The sequence below is a fragment of the Phyllostomus discolor genome, chromosome 14 (assembly GCF_004126475.2).
Source record: "Phyllostomus discolor isolate MPI-MPIP mPhyDis1 chromosome 14, mPhyDis1.pri.v3, whole genome shotgun sequence".
Lineage (NCBI taxonomy): Eukaryota > Metazoa > Chordata > Mammalia > Chiroptera > Phyllostomidae > Phyllostomus > Phyllostomus discolor.
In genome coordinates, this window is record NC_040916.2 from 24,757,643 (window position 1) to 24,778,096 (window position 20,454).

The following is a 20,454-nucleotide window of genomic DNA, read 5'->3' on the forward strand; positions in this document are numbered from 1 at the left end:
AGGGCACAGCCTGTAAACAAAGGTATTCAGCACAGCTGTATTTGGTTGGATTAAAAAGGCAGGCAAAGTCACTGCGTGGTTGGAGAGAAGTGGTTAAGTACCCCTACCTGATGCCTGTTACACAGCTCACACAACAGCATTTACGAAAGCTAACTGGTAACCTGTGAGTCTTTATTATCAAGTTAAGTCAGATAAATGCAGGGAGAATCGAGTATATTCAACATCATTAAAATTACGTTTTATAGCTCAAAACAAAAATCGTACACACATACATATACATGTATCTATACACAGAAGCAACACTGTAAAAAGCTCTAAAACATTAGACTTGTTATTTTCACGCTAGTCTATAGTTAGTGAACTCTTTTTATCTTTTGCGTCTTCTCTCAGGAGGAATGTCCCAGACCGGCAACATCAGCATCACCTGGGAAGTTTCTAGAAATGCAAATTCCCGGCCACTCCTCCAGAGCCCGTTTCCGGGAGCTCTCCGAGCGCTGCCGAGCGCGCGTGGCGGCAAACGAGACAGAGAGACGGTGGGGAGCTACACAGAGAATCTGACACAGCCCTACAACATGGCAAGAACAGCTCGCAAGAGCGCGGACTTACCATTCGTCCGTAAAGTCCAGTTTTATTGTGCTGGCGGTTGTCCCCTCTGTGCTGTAGTGCAAACTTAAAACGGGTTCACCTGTCCCTGGTTTGGGGCTCAGCTTTTCATTACTGTTATCTGAAAATTGCGTTTAAAACATTTGAAAAAGTCTCTGGCACCAGTAAAAAGATGACATTTCCTACAATTTCTAAAACTTAAATTAGGCTGCCCCGGTCATAATCCTCACGCCTGCTACGGCTCTCCCGTCAAGTGCAAGGGCAAGCGTTACACAAACTCGCACACCCCAAAGCGGCACCGCATCGCGTCCCGGCTCCGTGTGCGCGGCTTCCTCAGATGCAGGTGGAAGTCAAGCACGTTTGAGAACCGCTGTTTCGTCATTAGGGAACCAGAGAGCATTAGCATGCAATGGCACACATTACCGACCGCACTGTTACTTAAAAGGCGTGCTCAGGGGTTCCCGCTGCGCTGCTGCGGCACCACAGGGCCCCACACCCACCACGGGCTCCTCCGGAGAGACCGGGAAGAGGCAAGGGCTCCGAGAGAAAACTCTTTCGGACTCGCACTTACACTCAGGGGGAGGGTGGCAGGGTCTAGCGTGCTCTGTAATGTTCTAGAACGGTCTGTTATGATCGTGTTTTGATATACTTCACCTCCTCCTCCTGGCTGGTCTTGTGAGGACTCTGACCACTAAGTTATAAGAATCTGTGGGTGATTTCCATGACATACATCTATCTCAACAAATAAAATCTTTGTAAAATGGCAAATAAAATCTAGAAACCCTTCAGGAACTGATATGTAACACGTCAAAGCCGCCCCCCCCCCCCAGAGGACACGGATGTTCAAGGGCAGAGCCACGCAGGGCTGTGAAGGCCTCCTGTTCCCGGGCAGACCGGCGCGGGGAGCGCTCACACACACACGGCTCTTGGGGAGGGAGCTCCCGCTGCTGCGTGGTCAGGCACGGCGCTTCCGCCAGTGCCCCGGGGAAGGAACGCTCTTCCGTGATGTGCCTGTGCTCTCGATACCAGCTCGAGAAGCGATACAGCAGCACTAAAAACAAGCTTTGTCTTGAAACATAACAAAAGCAGCAACGACTTAATGAAACCCAAACAACTCCGGTTCTGTGGTTCTCAGGTGCACGTTAGTTACAATAGTTACAATAAAGGGTCTCCGTCTTCCCGCCTTCCCGGCAGAGGCTGGCGCGCTTGCTACAAGGGAGGCTCAGAGAGCCTGGGCCCCAGCATCCACCGTGAGACAGGACACCTCCTGAGACCCCGAGGCAGAACTGTGGGAGAACGGAGAAGGGTTCTTTCTCCCCACGAGGCGAGAAGCCGGGGTGACGACAACACCGTCTTTACCTCTGCCTCGGGAGGGGCCTGCTCCGGTAGCTTCGGTTTCTATTTGAAAATAAAAGCCTGAACGAAGTCTAAAGCTCACCTCCCAGGTGGTGCGGTCGCTGTTTCTGCACCATGTTTACGACGGCCGGGTCCTTGACACAAACGGTCGTGGAAATAAACGAACCACTTACAACTTCCAAAGACTCGTGATTCTAGTGTTTTGGAGCAGGTATTTTACCAGATGGCATTCGGATAAAATAATGAACAGACCCTTAGCTTACATAAAATGACCAAAGATGGGACTTTTAAAACCTCTGTCCTCTCCTGGACCATCTTTGAAAATTCTGCCGTTTCTTAGTCAGTTGTCCACATAATACCCAGGGCCTGCCTGAGGGCCGGGCTCACGCAGGGGCTGTCCTGTGAGCGGGGCCCTGGGCTGCAGGGAAAGCAGTGCGGTGCAGTGAGAGGAGCACACGCCGGGAGCGAGCCGCTCTCTGTTCCACCCGGGTCCGACGGTGACGCGCTCCGGGACGCAGGACGGCCCACAGCAGTGCCAGGCCTGGCTTCTCCTCGCCTCCTGCTCATCCCGGGGCCCGGTCACCTGAGCCAGGCCCTGGGGAACAGAGGTGGTGGCCGCTATTCCTGGCACGGGGGCCAGTGTCCCGGGGGCCCATGGGAAAAGGGGAAGTGTGGGTAACGAGCACAGTGCGCCCTAGGTGCACACCTGCTCCCTAGGTTCCAAGGGCCACGCTCCGGCTCTGGGCGAGCGCCGTGCCTGAACCCGACACCTGGAGTTCTGGCTGACGCTGGTCCCCGTTCCCAGTGCCGTCTGACTGCCCCAGAGGTGGACATTTTCAGTTGAGTGTCCTCAGCTCAACAGCCAAGAGTTTTCTGATGTACTCTCATTCTCTGAAATTCTGGGCCACCTGACACCTTCCCTTTGTTCCCCTGCAAGTCTGAACCCCACTACCGGGACCGCCCAGTCCCACTTGCCACTGTCCACCTTCCAATGCGCCCAGTCGGTGCACGGAGTCGGCACCACTAGGTCGTGCTGCAGCCCGCCCTCCATCCCAGCGACGGCTCTCCTGGCCCTGCTCGTCAGCTCCTGGGCAGACCGTCCATACGACAGGCCTGCCCGCACACAGGGGGAAGCGGGGACGCCCGTGCCTCAACCCGCCCCTGGCCCTCGCGCTCTCCTCCCTTGCGGGGCTTCTCCCCATCTGTCCACTGCAGAGTCAGGCGCAGTGAGCTCACGCTGCTTTGGAAGAACAGGTAAGTTCATTTCTACGGAAAACCGAGATTATATTCTTTAAAGACAGAGATACAACAATGTGAGTCCGAGGGAAATAAATACTGGGAACCGTCCCAGAAAGCCCCCTGTGCAACGGTTCTCGCCCCTTGGACACCTCGCACACTTCCCCATGCTCTCACTCACTCAGTGACGGACAGCCCCACAAACCCTCCGAGCCACCTCTTCACGAACCTATAATTTTTCCATGAATGTACAGAATACACAAGTCTTATTAAATGAAGTGTGTCTTACTTAATCATTAAAATAAAATTTAGGAAGCAATGGCTCTCTCTAAAAAAACCCCGAGAAAGGACCTTGACTGTTCCCACCTCCGCAGAGCTGCGCAGTCTTCACTCTCACGGCGTTGCCACCACGCAGGAAGCTGAAGTTCACATTCCGACAGAACGCTGCTGCTGCTGTTAACCTGAACGTTGGGCCCCACAGCCGCTGCGGACGCTGGGGGACCCGGGGGACTTGCGCTGCTCCTCCCGCCACCAAGGCACTCAGCCTGCGGTCGGTCGGAAGCCCGGCCTGGCCGCGGCGTCCCCGCTGGCGCCCCGCGGCTGTCGGGGGGGCTGCCCGCCGGCCGCACAAACACACACCTGCAGCCAGGTGCTTCCACACCAGCGGGTGTCCGTGCACACCGCGCCCGCTGGCTTCTCACTCACGGAAACGTTTCTAAATATTAACAAAGCAGCCATCAGAAAAGCTAATACTGAAAAAAAACAAACAAACACCCAATTATTAACTCAACACTGATCGCTTCATTTCAGCATTGACTCCGCCTCTCTGTGAAACTCCTCTGGAAAGCACCACTGCGAAATAAAACTCAGACCACGTGGTCCAGGGGTCATTTATTACAAAGTGCAATGTGGCTTGTCTACTTATTGGAAGTGTCTAGAATTATAATATTCTCTTTAAGGTCAAAACAAAAGCAAAGCTCATTTAATTATGGCTTGAGGTGTCTCGGGCCAATTACTGTATGTTTCTGAAAAGTTTGTGCTTTGGTCTTGAGGAAGTCCTCTAGCCTTTGACATCAGGACTTTCTCAACCACAGGATAAAAAAAGAATTACAGCCTGACAGGTAAGTAACAGGGACTCTTCAGCCAGGCTCTCTGGGCTCAAATGTGGCGTTTCTCCTCAGTAACACTGTAGCTGTGGGCAAGACTTCTCTAAGTCTCAGTGTGTCCGCCTGTGAAACGGGCACAAGCGAGATGGCCATCGCACACGGCTCTCAGGCAGGCTGAATGACATGATCCTCGTGAACTGCCGGTGGCTCGCAGGGAAGCGGAAACTCCTGACGTTATCGCTTGCCTGGTGTTCAGAAACACGGTGCGGAACGAAAAATAATGACAGGAAGCTCTTCTGAAAACTATGGAGCATACGCTCCTATTTAAGGTTCTAAGAGCATCCATCCTCACTGCTCCGCTCGGGACTCAAGGTCACGAAGGAGCACTTGCGGAACTAGGTCAACGCCACACTGCGCGTGCTGACGCCCTGCGGGTGAACACTGAGACCCCCCCGGGGGGAGGGCGGGGGCAGAGCTCGCCCCTCTGAGGAGCACTGCCGGGACTGGCACCGGGGACCCGCGGGTCTGAGCTTGTGAAGGGAGCGCCCGCTGCCGCACAGGGCCAGGGAAGCGCTGATGCTCCCAGTATGGCTCAGTTTTGAAAAGCCCTTTTACAAAAATAATCACCAATGTTCTATACCCTTGGGGGGTATAAAAAATTCCTTTTCCCAACGGCAAAACTGTGCCATAAAGTGAAAAGACAGTTCCTACCTGCCCCCTCTAGGCTGGCTCCCCGCCCCAAAGGGGCGCTGCGGCGGTCAGGCCAGTACCAGCAGGCTCCACCGGGCAGGAGCCAGCAACCCAGGACCTGGACCCGGAATGGAAAGAAAGCGGGTTTAAAATTGGCCGTTTTTCCAGTGTCCCTGCCGCGCTGCTGGCGGCACCGTGGGAGAGAGACACAGAAACATGTGCAGCTCCTTCTAAAGCCCCAGAGGTTGCCAGCCCTACAGGCCCCGGGAGGAGCGCGTGTTCAGGCAGGAAGTGAAGACTGTAACCAGGAGAGTGCGTTGCCGTGCACGCTGCTCTACCTAGGAGTGTAAACACTTCTTCACATCCCACGGGGCGGGCGGGGGGGGTGGGGCCCACCCCCGCCGTCTCTGTAAACGAGGGCAGCAGCACTACTCACACGGGGCGGCAACTGGGCACTGGGGCAGCAAGCAGCTCCTGACCCACCCGGGGACAAGGCCTCAGCCCGTCCAGCCCCAGGCGGCAGGCAGTCTGAGGAAGGCAAGTGCACCTCCTCGTGGCTAAAACACCAACACTTCGCTAGAAGGCTAGAAGTGAGTTACGGCGTATTTCCTAAAAGGCTGGGGGCGGGGGGGGGGGGGGGGATGCTGTTTTTTAAACTAAATAAAGTAAAAATATTTGTAAGTAATCAATCCTGACTTTGAAAAATAAAATTTTTTGAGGTTATGAAAAATTATCTTTCATAGGTGTCGACATTCTTTCAGAGCAGTGGTTTCAAAGTGCGCGTCACCGAGCAGAGGCGCTGGGGCAGGCCGAGGACACGCAGGTGGCCCCGCCCCGCCCTCCCTCTATGCTGACCCCCCCCCATGTCACCTCTGCACGTTTGCACTGAGCTGCCATGTGACTGTAAGCGGCACACAGTCGAAAACCCGCTGTTCAAACGCCTTTGAACATCAACCTCCTGGGGCTCATTTTAAACAGCAACTTGAACCTGAAGGCGATGCCACTTGGTGCCTTGGAGTGCTGTCTCAGTCTTCAGATGCCAAGAAACACCAGCAACTAAATAGACGGACTCTGTCCGGGCACTCCCGTGAAAGTGCAGGCTGCTTCTACAGAATGACGAGTCCCTTCTCCCACAGAAGCTGGGACCCAGGTGCACCCTACGCCCAGCCTCTCACGGAAGGCGCGTGTCTGCCCTGGGTTTTGAAGAGAGAAGAAGGTGTCTGCCGGACAGTCTGACAATGCAGACGCTCAACAGCTGGGAAGCTGCTTGGTTTCCAAATTACATCACTACCTCCTTTGAGTACCGTATGTCTAAAAGATTTACATAGGTGAGAAGACAACAGAAATAGTGTTTACTGATGGTATTATCACTTACTATAAACATATTAAGGTATTAATGAGAAAACACAGTTTTCGTTCATTGGAAATGCACCTTCTTTTATTGGTAATAAGTTAACACCCAGAATGTTAATGCTGATACCTTCTCTACTGATGGAGGATTTCACAGCAACATCTAGCATGAGAATGGACTACTTAATGTCCATAATACACACACACAAAACTGTATCTAATCATTCAGTGTGATAAGATGTTTTAATCACTGTTTCTCAAATAAAACTCCCTGCTGACTTGTGTACATTTAATTCCTATTCTTTATATCTATAATTGTGTGTTTCTATAATTTGTGTCTAAAATGAAGACTTTTGTATTTTTCCCCTCAGCCAGCATTCACTAAATGGACAAAATACACAGGTTTTGTTAGCTGTCCTTTGGCACAAGCTGACGACCCGCCGTTCTTCCGGACCCCTGAAGCTCTTCATGGCCCAGCAGCGCCCTGGGGCTCAGGGAGGAGCGCTGTGGAAGGAGCCCGGGCGCTGCAGAGTGGACGGTGCTGCGACCCCCGCCTGCACGTGAGGGAGCACGCACAGCACGGCACCCAGAGTGACGGCGCCCAGGGCCTCTGGCAGTGTCCACGCGGGCAGCCTCCGGGGCCCACGGGCGTTGTTCACTCACAAAGGGGACATAACACGGTTCTCGCCTTCAAGTCTAGCAAGGCGTCTACTCAGCCTCAGCTTGGTAAAGATACCCACAAATCGACTGGTTACCCAACTGGATCCCATTCACTAAAAATAATACATAGAGTTGGGAAAAGAGCATTTGATTTCAGGGACTACATAATCACCCTAAAGTTTTCTGATTCCAAAAAAAAACCTACTTCAATTCAAACTGGTGAACTAGATATGCAAGGCTGAGTCTCAAAATATTTTTCTAATGTCCACAATATACATTGCTTTCCTGCTAATGTAGACAGCTTTGTTTTATACTCAAATTCATATATATTTCAGTATTTTAAAATGACATATATGTAAGGGACACATTTTATTGTCTTTTTTATCAGTTCCTAGGTTGCATATTTTTTGCTTTTGAAACAATTTAGCTCAAGTTTTATATATAGCACAAAGGCATAACAAATGTCTTATTATGTGCCATAATTACGATCGAAACACACTTTGTTGATAGTTTCGTGAACGGGAAAAGATTTCTCTATGGTGAGACAAAATCAGACAGACACCTCTTTGCTCAGCTGTATTCAAACTCAGGCCCAGAGCTTGCTCCAAACACCACACCTGCGGCACAGTTACTTAAAGCCGCTTTATTCCACCACAGTGCTGTGCCACGTGTTTCTGTTATTGCACTGGTCACTGGAGCAGAGAGAGCAGGGGTTGGCTGGTTCCGCCTGGACACAAATGAGCTCCAAGCAATACCTCAGAGTCCTCCAATCAACCCCCACACTCACCGCCCAGAGCAGTGAAGTGTACAGTCGCACTGGCGTGAGCATGCGGACACGCTCTGGGTCCTGGACTGAGATACGGCACCTAATAAAGCACCTACGGTCCCTCTGCACAGAGCTAAGGCGACACGTTATTTACAGTGTATCTTTCGTGAGTTCTTTCAACAGACGCTCCCTGAGCATCAAGAGCTCTCTGACCACGAGAGAACGGGCCACTAAAACCCTCCAACACAGAGTGAGAGGCACGGCCACCCGCGGCCCTCGAGCTCCACGGCACCGAACAGGAACACGGGCTGCGGAGCGCTGCCGCCGTCCCGCGTGCCGGAAGGGTGGTTCTGGCAGAAGAACGGTCGGATACTGAAAGTGTTCAAATACTTACAGGAGGGGTGACTGGTCAGTAGGCTAGTATGGCCAAGCAACACTGTAATTCTAAAGTCTAGAATAACTGCATGTACATGGGAATAGGAATACTGGTTAAGTTTTAAAGAAAAAAAAGAAAAAAGAAGAGGAAAGAAAAAGAAAAAAAGAAAAAGAGTAGGAGGAGCTAGGAGCCCTAAGCACAGAAATCATTTAAGGGACAGGAAGTTTCAATAGAAATATCAGTGCAGGCTCAAAACCAACTAGATAATTATCAGAAAGTTGGTCACTGTCTATAAGCCTGTATTTGCCCCTCTCTAAGTATGAGTAAAACTGGATTATTTTATACTGCCCTGTGGCAAACACTGCTGCCAGCCACCGTCTAGTGAGGGGAGGACGCCCGCCCCCGGGAAGCGGAGGGGAGGGAAGCTGCAAGCACCCGCTCACCACCCCCCCCACAGCCCCAGCAGCAGCAGCAGCAGCAGCAGCCCCAGCAGCAGCCCCCCCGCAGCGCCCGCGCAAGCACACCGGACTCAGTAACCTGCGGCTCGCGGGTCCTGGGGGGCGGGCTGCGGGCACGCCTGCGCGGCCAGCTCCTGCTGCCTCTGCTGCTCGGCCTTCTTAAGCCTCAGTTGCTGCAGCCGCTTACGGAGCAAAGCTATCTCAGGCCCCCTTAAAAATTCTGCCACAGACGGGAAAGAAAGGTGAAAGGATAGTAATCGGAGAGGCACCGGCAAGACTTCGATTATACACTGGATTACATGAGAAAACAGCAAGAATCTGGTTATACAAGAGAGAAGGGTGTAAGTTAGACATGCCTCACAGAGGAATACTCATAACAAACTGTGCACTCATAAATAAAGGAATAATCACTGGTCATTAAGAGAAAAACCATACACTCTCATACATCCAAATGCTTCTGTTTAACTTGATGAATTAGACACTTATAGTTTTATAACAACGTGTAATTAAACAGAATGAAAATAAAGTCCTCCAGAAGCAAAACATTTTAAAATAAACATGTCTCACTAATTTCATCTTTTTACAACAAAATGATACTAAAAATGAAAAGGTGAGAAATATTAGTTACCTCATCTAATCTATATACAAAATTACTAATTTTAATCACATAAGTAAAATTCAATTAAAACAATGAAAAAGCTGTGCATTTGGAAACAATTCTTGGAATTTATTAGCGGAGAGCTCTTTGAAAAGTCTAAGTTCCGTATTTTTCAGCTAAAATATTTCTTTTTACGTTGGAATTGTCGTTCGCTCTTTCTTTGCTACACAAATGTATTCACCTAATCCTGACTTTTTCTCACACTTCATCGGAAGCAGCGGTCGCAGACGGAAAGGAGGAATACAACACAGGGTTCTGCGGGGACATCGGTGCCTGCGATGGGTTTTAGGCTCTGGAGACGATGAAGCAGTGGACACACTAAAACAGTCCCTCCTCACTCGGGGTTGGTGTTCCGAGAGGGACAGAGACCTCAGTGAGTACACACACGTAAGCAGCACACTCGTGAGTAGTGCACACGTGTGTCTGCACGCGTCAGTGTGGACGCGGCCAGGACCGGGCAGGGAACTGCGTGGGGCAGAGGCAGTGGGGCGGGCTGTCCCGAGGGCGGGACACGAAAATGCCAAGAACGGTGTGGAACCAAGACCTCGAGCACGCGCTGCGTGGAGGCAGGGCTTCCGGGTGGAGGCGACAGCGGGAGCAAATGCCAGGGCGGCTGCAGAGCCGTCCCGGTAAGAGGAGAACCAGGGCCGCCCGAGCTGCGGAAGGAAGAACAGAGGAGGGCACGCAGCAGCAGAAGGAAGAAAAGAACGGACCGATGTCCCAGGGAGGAACTGCGCAGGGACTGACGACAACCGTCCAGGACTCGCCAGTAGTCCCTGGTTGTCCCTGGGGGCGTCGCTGCCAGCCCCCTAGGGAGCAAGTGATCACGGAGAAGGAGGAGAAGGAGGAGAAGCCGACGGCCTGATCTCGGGGCACCCCACAGCGTGCCAGAGGAGGGGCAAGGAGGAGGGAGAACGCCAGCGGACTCCACGCGGGGTCAGGGGCGGGATGTGTGGACAAGGCCAGAGTCAGCAGTGTGTCAGGTGCTGCTGGTGTGGTGGAAACGGTCCCGAGGACCGCCCGCTGCATGCACACCCAAGAAGCCACTGATGGCCGTGACCACGGGTGTTTCAGCAAAATCCCGGGGCCACGCCGGACTGGCACGGGTTCAAGAGGAAGAGGAGGTCATGGAGTCCAACGGACCATGCACGCGCTTTGAGTCTCGCCACTAACAGGGATGGAGAAACCAGTAGGTGGCTGGCGGAGCTCGGAGCAGGGGAGACTGGGCGGGGCTGGTGAGACTGGGCGGGGCTCATCCGGGAGGCAGTGCCGGGTGTGGTGTGTGCCCAGACTGACCGGGAGGACAGGACGGTGATGCGCGGGAAGGACGCCAGGAGCCCACCGGAGGGGGCACACTGCACGGGTGAGAGGGGGGCTGGGTTTAGACACGCACCCATAACTGAAGCAGCAGCCCTGTGTTTGAGGGTGGGGGCACCCCCAACTTCTCTCAGCGACCTTGGCGGCAAGTCACACCAACTGACAGCTTCCGGCCCTCGTACCTGCATCACAAGCTGCAGACGCCGGTTTACTGCCTCAGGAGCCCATCGTGCCCGAGATGCTGACCTCGCGGTACCACGGCATCTCTGCATACAGGGTCTGGCTGGACTGGCCAGCTGGCAGCCAGGATTTCAGGAGCAGCTCACGAGTCATCCTAGTCTCTCACCGCTGGCTCTTCCCCGTCCACCGTCCAGTGCGGAGCAGGGCAGCGTCACCAAGACCTGGACTGTGCGCTCAGTGGCCCAGAGGTGGATACACAGGCACGATGCGCCGTCCACGCAACGGCAAAGCTTCCGCAACATAAAACAGCATCGTTACGCAGCCATCAAGTGTAGCTTTCTACACTCCGAAAGAAATTACCACACAGGGAGAGATTATATAAGTGCCAATTTTGCTAAGAAAAGAGAAAAATCACCAAAAAATCCACACAACTGCACCACTGTCTCCAGCGTTCTATCCTGCATGGCAGAACGCGGTGGGAGAAGCGCCTCCACCCCAGACCCACTCGGGGCTGCAGCACACCAGTGGGCTCTGCGTGCAAGCAGAGACGCTCTCAGTGGGGAGGATCGGGATTTATTCCAGCGCCTCCAGCTTCATAAAGAATGTATTTGCTTGTGTTTGAAGCTAGTTGTGTGGCAGCTCTTCCCAACCTTGGTAAAAAAAAAAGAGCCCAGGAAGAGAAGGCAGCACGCAGCGGACCAGGAAAGGCCAACGCTGCAGCGGAAGCCCCAGCCAGCCGCACCCCCCAGCCACGCCGCCCAGGGGTCCTGCCGGCGGGACGACACACTCCAAGCCGGGAAAACGCACCCACAGCACATCCTCTTTAGAATGCGCACACCAACATGTACGGTTTGGAAAGTGAGCAAACGCTTAGAGAATTAGCTTTTGCTAACGTAAGCCAAATTGGAAAGTGAATAAAATGAATGCCTTTGGGTTGAATTAAGAAAAAGACAAAAACAAAAACCCCTCAATAGTGTGCCAGGAGCTGCTAAAGGGACATGCGTGCTTCCATCCCCTGAAGATGCGAGCTCCGGTCTGTGTTCCTCCCACGGCCCTTTCCTCACAGTCCAGGAAGAGGCCAGGCTGGTCCCCCCCCCCCCGCCCCCCGCACCCAGGCTCTTGCTCCCCGGGAGGGGCGGGGCAAGAGCAGCAAAGGCCTGCCGCTCCCGCACACAGGGTCCCGGTCCTGGACCCTGGACGTCCTCGTGCAGCTTCTCCATCCAACTGGGCAGAACCTCTCCTGCCTCCTCTCCACTCGTCTGTGGTCCGGGGACCCCTGCGCTCTCCTCCTCCTGGAGCCTCCTGCTCCGACTCCTCAGTTCCTCTGGTCCCAGCCTCAGTTTCCCCAAAGTGGCCATGAGCCTGATGGTTCCACCTGTCTCCAGGGTGCACTCGGCCCTACCTGGTCTGAGGAGACCTGGGCCCGTGGAGGAAGCCTCTGGGCTTTGAGAGGCCTGTGCTGTTTGGTGCACCGCCCAGCAGGGTGCCGCCCCCCCCCCCCCCCCCCCCACGCGCTTCCCTGCAGAGCTCGGTGCGGCTGTGAGGGTGCTGGAGAGACCCGAGTGCGTGTGCAGACCCGAGCAGACACGGCCGTTCGCAAACACGCGGGAGTCTGCATGCCACCTGGCCGGACCACACCTGCCCGGGCCGAGCGCCCCTGCCGAGCGCCCGTGCGGTCAGAGAAGGTGTCCGTCAGGGGACGACGCTCTTCTCGAGGTGAGCCCCCAGCCGCACTCGCACTCGGTGTGCGCTGTGCCCCCACCCGGCCCACGCCCCCCTTCCTAACCGCCCCCTCCGATTCAGATCCAAGCCGGAGGAAAACGCGACACCACGCGGGAGCGACGGCCGCGGTCAATACTCCCTCGGTACCACGGAGAGAGATGACAAGTGACACGGGAAACGGAGACGTGTCCAGGCTTGGTTCAGAAACAACTAAGGGTCGAGTCTGACTGCCGCTGCTGAGAAAAGAAGAAGATACTTTACAATTACTGTGAAATCGTTCGTATAAACAAAACTGTGAAGACTTCATTTTAACCTACATCATTTCAGCTCACAGTCAGGCCTCTGTGACTTTTAACTGGGTAATTGTGTAACCACAGTCTTTTGTGAGACGGTCAAGAAAAGGACACATGTAACACAAGGATCGAAATGTCGGACTAAATTCTGGGTTACGTATATAGAATATGGTTTCAAGCGGTCTGGCTGCTTGGATTAAAATAAAAGTCAAGAACACAAAGAGTCAAGAAGTCAAAAAAGAAAAAAAAAGACCCACTGGCTGACCTCAAACTGCACTTGAGCGTATCAGTTTCCCTAACTCAGACACGAGGCCCAGCGCCGACTCGGGCCCCCAGACCCCTCCCCCCCGGGGACCGCACGCACTCGGCGCACCCGCCTCGCTCGTGGCTCCGCCTTGTTTTCTTCCTACTCATACTCTGTTTGTCGTGAGTCCACCACTTATAAAAACGGCTTTTAAATATTTCTGCCCTGGCTGGTGTGGCTCAGCTGGCTGGAGCATCGTCCCATGGACCGAGATGGGGCAGGTGAGTCCCGGTCGGGACGCATGCCCGGGCTGCGGGTTCGGTCCCCACTCGGGGTGCGTACGACAGGCAACCAACCAGTGTTCCTCACTCACATCACTGTTTCTCTCCCTCTTTGTGTCCCTAAAAGCAACGAAAACAAAAACGCCCTCAGGTGAGCATAAAAAAACCTTTTTTAAATTCCTGTGAGTTCCCTTTAAGTGTTCTGAGCACAGCAGGGAAGAATGTACACTCGGTCTCACATGTCCGGGAGCGCCGAGGACAAACAAGGGATCCCAAAGCGGCACGTGGCCGCACCCCGGGCCCAGCGCCTCCCCCGGGCAGCATCGGCGCCGGGAGCCCACGGGGACACCCAGAGGGAGGGAAGGGGCCGGCGCACTGAGACCCCGGTGCGGCTGAGCACACCCCCTTGGGCTCCACCGGCTTCAAGACAACAGGCGGTCCCCACAGTCCCTTCCGAGAAGGGCCGTCTGGGGGAGGCTCGCACGGAACAAGGCAGGTGACGTTTCCGTCCTCGTGAGAGCACAGTCTAATAAGAAATGTAAGTCATACATCAACCAGAGATGAACAGAAGCACCTTTCAGGGAAAAAAGAGAGCTGCTCAAGGAGACTACGGGTGCAGGGAGGGGAGGAGAAAAAAAGGCACCCAGCCCGGGAGGGAGTTCTGAGAGGCCTCCCTCCGGCCACCGTGCGATGAGACCCAGAGACGAGGGGCTGAGAGGCCAGGGAGGGCCCCCCGGCCCAGGCACACCCCGCTCTCTAACCGTGGGACAGAGGCCCGGAGCCCGGGAGAACGCGGCCCCGGACCCTCCGGGAGCCTGAAAGGAGACCTGGGTGGGGGAGCGAGCACGGCGGTCCCAGGGGCGGAGGGTGGCGCGCCGGGCCGCGTGGGTTCTCACAGGCCCACAGCGAGGATCTCCGTTTTTCCTTCTGTAGCGCTACTTCCAAGTGCAGTTAGAAACCTGGGAGGTTTCCTGCAGCGAAGTTGTATCACCCGATTTAACATGTTAAAACACTTCAAAACGCACGGCTGCTGCCCGGAGGATAAAGGACAGGGGAGCGAGCCAGCCGCAGGGAGGTCCAGCGGCAGGGAGGTCCAGCGGCAGACGAGAGGCGGGGATGTGGAAAGCAGCAGAGAACCAGGACTCGCTGGTGGCCTGGGCCTGCGACACGAGGGCACAGGGACCGTCAGGACTGACTCACAGGCTGCTGAAACAAGCAAACGGGCAGCGGTGTTCAGGCCGACTGACGTGAAGAGACCACCGCGGTGGAAGAGGTTAGGGGGTGGGGAGGGCAGGGGGCTATAGGAAGCTCTAGTCTGGACACGTGACACCGAAGATGTCCAAAGTCAGCCCGGAAGGGGGTCCGCGGGCCGAGGCACACAGGAGTCTGGGAGCAGCCACCACACGCCGTGGGAGCGGACGCGGTCCCCAGGGACAGGCCTCCTACAGAGGCGGTGGCAGGGCCTAGGGCTGTGCTGCAATGCTCACACGGGGACAGAACACAGCACACCGGCAATGGTCACCGAAAGCCACCAGGAGCCGGCAGTCAGGGCCCAGAGGCAAAGGGGTGTCACAAGTGCCAAGAAAGGAGTTCCTAGGACGGAGCGGCCGACTTAACGAGATGCCAGCAGAGAAGCAGACTACAAAGTGGGCAAAGCGGAAGTCACTGGGTAGCTCTGACAGAGGTCTCCATGGAAACGGGTGGAAAGGCAGGCTGGAACTGGTGGATAAACAAATGGAAGATGGTAAGAAAATGGAGATAATATATGTGAGTGACTTTTTTGAAGACTCTGATTAAAAGGAGCGAAACTATAAGGCCGGAGGGGAATTGGGATGATTAAGAAAAAAATTTTGAAGACGGGATAATAACGGAGCACGCTGGAGGCCGGAAGAACGGTCCGTAGAACAGGTGCCGAGGAGGCAGGAGAAGGGGCGGAGTCCCGGGGACACGGAGAGGGTGGGAGTGCACCGGCCAGCCCGCAGCAGGAGGAGCAGGCGGACGCACATCTCCGAAGGCGACCAGCAGGGGGTGGGCCGTGGCCACGGGAGGCCGCCAGTCTCAGAGGCAGGAGGGCGGCGAGCCAGCCGCGGCGCTGGGAACCTGCTCCGGCCCGTGGGGAGTGCCCACTGAGAAGTGCGCCGGGGACCCTCCTTGCCACCCCTCGGGGGCTCGGCCGCAGACGAAGAGCAGGCAGAGCGCTAGGTCGGGTCAGAGACGGCGGAGTTCTGCCGGGCGGGTTTCACGTGCCCAGCGTCCCTCTCCTTCACTCCAGCAGAAGTGACGGAGGAAATGCAGGGACATGAAGGCAGAGCATATACACATTTATGGAAAGGGCATCCGCAGCTGGGCAAGAAGGACGCTTTTTGTTTTCTCTCCATCCGGGCAAGCCAGGGAGGGAAGCCCTGGCCGGAAGAGGACATGCCCCCGCTCCACAGACCAGCCCGCCACCACACGCCGTCCTGGATCAAAGCCCTCAAGAGGCTGGGAAACGGAGCGAAACGGTGAGGCCTTACTGTTAAAATGCGGGGCTCTGGGGTGACGGAGGCCTACTGTCAAAACCAGACAGAATCTTCAGATGTTACATCTAAGATCAAATCCCTTTCCTCAACAGCAAGACTACCTAGGTAACATGGAAATACTCAACCAAATTCTTTTAATGACCTACCAGCTGAAAATGTCCTTACCTTCTTTGAAATTTGCAGGCAAGGCGCCACGTAATGTCCCAGCAGTGATCCCTTGATCACCGCAGTGTTTTTCTATTTCGATGGGCCAAGTGACCGCAGTATTTAACACTTAATGAAATGTTGGAAGGGATTTAGCAATCTGAAATGTGGTGCTGAAATGTGCTGGTTCCCACAACAACAAAGAAAAGTGAAACTCCTCTGCACGGGGCACCTGACCCGGAAGTGTTTCGGAGGCAGCGGCCTGAGAACACGGGCCGGGGGCCTTCCTGCACACTCTCCTGGTGACTCGCAACCGATTAAAATCTTCAAGAATATTTCCAAGAATGCTACCGCTTTAAAAATTCTTGTCTTCACCCATTTTACCTGCTTTGTAAAGCAAACTTTTAACTGATTCTGTCCCTACTTCCCAAACCCACCAAAATATTTTATTTTCCCATAAGCTGAACACTACCTGTGTTGATTAGAGAATGCAAAGCCTGATTTTTTAGCTTACATATAAATTGTACACAAGTGTTAACAGTTATGTAACTGACTCTGGCTTTCACTCCCATAGAAACCGAAAATGAATGATTAAAAATGGGACATGCTAATTAAAGAAGTGCTTAATTTCAGGTGCCCCCCTCGCCCCCAGCTGTGGGGCCCAGCACCACGCTCGGGAGAAGCAGGACGAGGGGACGGCGGGCGGCCGGGCTGCCGGGAACCTCCGCCGGCTGCGCTCCCCACGCGGGCCTGCCACTGCACCGCTAGTCGCTGACATTTCCGGCTACGTCAAGTAAAATGTATCCTCAGAAAAACCCAAGAAAAAAATACGAAAAACACCTTAGTGGTTCTCATCATTACATGTGTACAGTTAAAACGCCAAGTACACTACAGACACAGCTGTGAAAATTACTGTTACAAACAGTACAATCCACAGTTTTCGGGGAAAAAAGTTGAACATGGGGAACTATAATACTGGGGAAAATAGTGCTTTAACAGAATTTAGGAATTGTTTTATTAGCATCAAATAACAAAGAGTCAAAGATTTGGTCAAATAATTCTTTTTCATGGAAATAGAGAAGAAATATTCTTTGAGTTAACTATACTATATATGTTGCTGACAAGTGACAGTATCAAATGGCCCATACAGAATATATTAAAAGTGCTTCATGGGCCCTGCCTGGTGTGGCTCAGTGGATTGAGCAACAGCTTGTGAAACAAAGGGTCGCCAGTTCAATTCCCAGCCAGGGCATATGCCTGGGTTGCGGGCCAGGTCCCCAGCAGTGTGGGTGCACAAGAAGCAACCACACATTGATTGGTTGCTTCTCTCCCTCTCTTTCTCCCTCCCTTCTCCTTTCTCTAAAAATAAGTAAATAAAAAGTCTTTTAAAAGAAAAGAAAAAAAGTGCTTCATGATTTGAGGAAAAATGATCAAAAATATAAATTGAAAAATGATCAAAAATATAAATCGGATGGAACCAATAATCAGGGCTATATTTCCACCATTACTTTCCTACAGACCTAAACCAAATAACTTTAAAAAGGTATCTGATCTGTAACGGCCCATAAAAACAATCTTTAAGTGAAGTGCAATGAACTAAGTCAGGTGCAGCACACTACCTGCTGGTACCCAATCTTTAAAAACCTGTCTTACACAAACGGAAGATCTCTGCTCCTTGTTAAAATCCATGCAGGTCAGGCCACCTGAATCTCACGTTTCTGTTACGTGTTCACCTATGACGTGTCATCAGACCATCTGCTCTAGCGGGAACTAGCTGATGTGCCTTGGTGTCTTCCCAGACAGCCCCCGGGGAAGTGTCCGTGACCAGAAACTGTCAGAGCACCCCCAGCCCGCTGAAAGAGTAACGCCCTCACCAGACTGACGCTGTGCGTGCTGTCCAGACGCTGCGGCGGCCGGCCTGAGCTCCCGGTCTGGGGAGGGCTGCAGAGGCGGGGGCGGCGGCGGGGGGCTCTCAGTCGCAGGCGCGGGGCAGGACGCGGAAGGCTGCAGAAGCTGCTCGGCCGGAGTGTCGATGTCCATCACCACGTCACTCACGTCCACGCCAGTGCCTGACGGGGCCCCGGGAAGAGCCGACACCTCCAACGGACTTGCTCCACCTTGAGAAAGTACGTGTCAGTGCAAGCTCAAACACTAAATGCTTTCCAAAACCAGCTACTCAGAAAGAGGCATGTTCAGGGAACACAGGCACACTGGCACACATGCCCACATGCACACACATGTACACACACACACACAGGAGTATGTCATATACAAGAAATCAGAAGCACGCACTGGTGGTCTGGTCTATTTGACTAAGTAAGCTAATTAATAGGAGTAAACATCTACCTACAGCATATTCTTGTTAAAATAATTGATCTTTTAAGCAAAATGTTCAATATGGCAGCTTTAGACAAAGCTAAGTAATATCTTGTGAGATGCTTATAAACACTGCCTAGTCCGTTAAATTTAACGATGATTCTGATGTAACAGCTAAATAGGATAACCGATTTATAGGGAGCTAGTTGCACTCTGTAACATCACGTGCTTTGTGAAATAGTTAATGACAGTTTTATTAGCAAGAGTAAAACAACAAATAGGCCAGAACGGGATTGAGGCTCTCGTTCCATTTCACCAGCCGTGACGCTTTAACCGCTGAACTAACACGACGCGGCACGACCTTAAAGGCTGAGGGTCCACCAGGCACCACCCTGGGCTTTCCGCTATCTGCAAAGGAGTCACTAATACTCAGTAACAAATAAAAAGGGTAAACTGAACTTCATCAAAATTAAAAACTTCTTGCCCTGGCTGGTGTGGCTCAGTGGATTGAGTGCCGGCCCGTGAACCAAAGGGTCGCCAGTTCGATGCCCAGTCAGGACACACAGGCCTGGGTTGTGGGCCAGGTTCCCCATTAGGGGGAGTGCAAGAGGCAACCACACACTGATGTTTCTCTCCCTCTCCCCCACCAACCAAAAATAAATAAATAAAATGTTTTTTAAAGAAGTTAACTGATATTCATGAATTAACCAAATCCATTTATAGATGAAATTCAATAGAAATCTTGGGATTTAAAATATTTAGGAGTTAACTTTTGCAGTCCTCACTTCTGACAGAGGTAAGTAACTGGCCAAAGACCACAGGCTGGAAAGTAGCGAACAGACAGGAGAGTAGGTCTGCTGACGTCGTCAGAAACAGTAACTAATGATCAACGTATACAAGAAGCCGAAAGGAGAAACCATTCAATTGCATAAAACTTGTTTACCTACAGAGTCTATATATTTCTACTCCAACACAAAAGGACTTTAAGTGGGAAATACCAGATGCTCTTACTTTTTCTGAGAGAAGCAAAAACTAAGGGCTAGAACAAGGGGGCCCTGCAGGGCCAGTTGCACCCCGAATGGGCCCTGCCCTCTCCGCCTCACGCGGCAGCAGGAGCCTTGGGCCCCACAGATCTAGAGCGCGGTGGGAAAGGCCGCCCCAGCAGCGCCGCCAGCGCCCGGCGGTCTGGTGAGCAGGACACGTACCTGCGGACTGAGCCCGTCCTCGGCCTCGACTGCTCTGTGCCACCTCGCTTGCTTCTTCGAACCACCTCGACAACATGTCGGACATTCTCTGCATCAGCGACACGTTGGGACTTTGCTCTCCTATGACAACACAGGTCTTATCAGTGACCTAGTCTTGAGTTGACATCTTTCATTAACGCAAAACCCAGGTCTGAAAGCAACTAGAAGCCTCAAATGGCCCAAATGAAGCCTGAGAAGGTGCACAGGCCCACCCGAGCCCCCCGAGCCCGCCCTCCCGAGTGGGCCCTGAAGGGGTGGCGCTCCGTCCTCGTCCCACGTCCTCAGGAACGGGGCTCCCAGCTCCCCGTCACCGCCGTTCTCAGCAACCCCCCCACACCGACCCCGCCCGCCCCTACGGCGCCCAGAGGCACAGCTCCGAAGGGCCGGGGCACTGCACGCTGAGCAGGCCGAAAGAGAGGTTTGCCCCCTCACTCAGACCCCTTACACTGAATGTGTTTTCACCATCGTTTACTGGAAGCAAATTCCACACGTGTCTGACATGAACTGAAACCAGACAGCGTTTTAGTTGTCTCCTCCCTCCCTGCTTTTCCTCCTTCAAACGCATGAGTTTTTGCTTAAGAGCATTTTCCAATGAAGTATGACATGCGAACTGACAATTCATTTCTATTCTACAATCATGTAATTTAAAATGGAAACTGTTCCTGAATTTTCTGTGAAAAGATTTTACACTTTATCGCCATTATATAATATAGCTTTATATTTAAATGTATATTATGAAATAATACCAAGGATAATATATGGGGACCTGGAAAGATTTTGACCTAGAAGGATTTCAGAAGTTATTAGAATAACATGCTCGCTTACTAAAACACACACAGACTAGCTCTAAAGTGCCCCCTTGAAGTTCCCAAGGTCGTTTCCTACGCCTGTCAAAGGCGCCTGACGGGAGGCAGAACATTTACGTGCTTTAGGAA

General features: G+C 53.1%; 1 protein-coding gene across 3 annotated transcripts in view; it reads right to left on the reverse strand.

Annotated features, from left to right (window-relative positions):
• The window catches only part of DCAF6 (DDB1 and CUL4 associated factor 6), a 60,702-nt gene that overhangs the window by 17,486 nt on the left and 22,762 nt on the right, over positions 1-20,454 (reverse strand). For 2 of the 3 annotated variants that reach the window (XM_036015748.1, XM_036015746.1), the window contains exons 9-12: positions 19,481-19,600; positions 17,834-18,076; positions 8,681-8,821; positions 607-724 (exon numbers count right to left, since the gene is read on the reverse strand). In XM_036015748.1, the coding sequence (XP_035871641.1) occupies positions 607-724; positions 8,681-8,821; positions 17,834-18,076; positions 19,481-19,600 (622 nt within the window). The remainder of the gene's footprint in view (positions 1-606; positions 725-8,680; positions 8,822-17,833; positions 18,077-19,480; positions 19,601-20,454) is intronic. The other variant, XM_036015747.1, reaches the window with a different exon arrangement.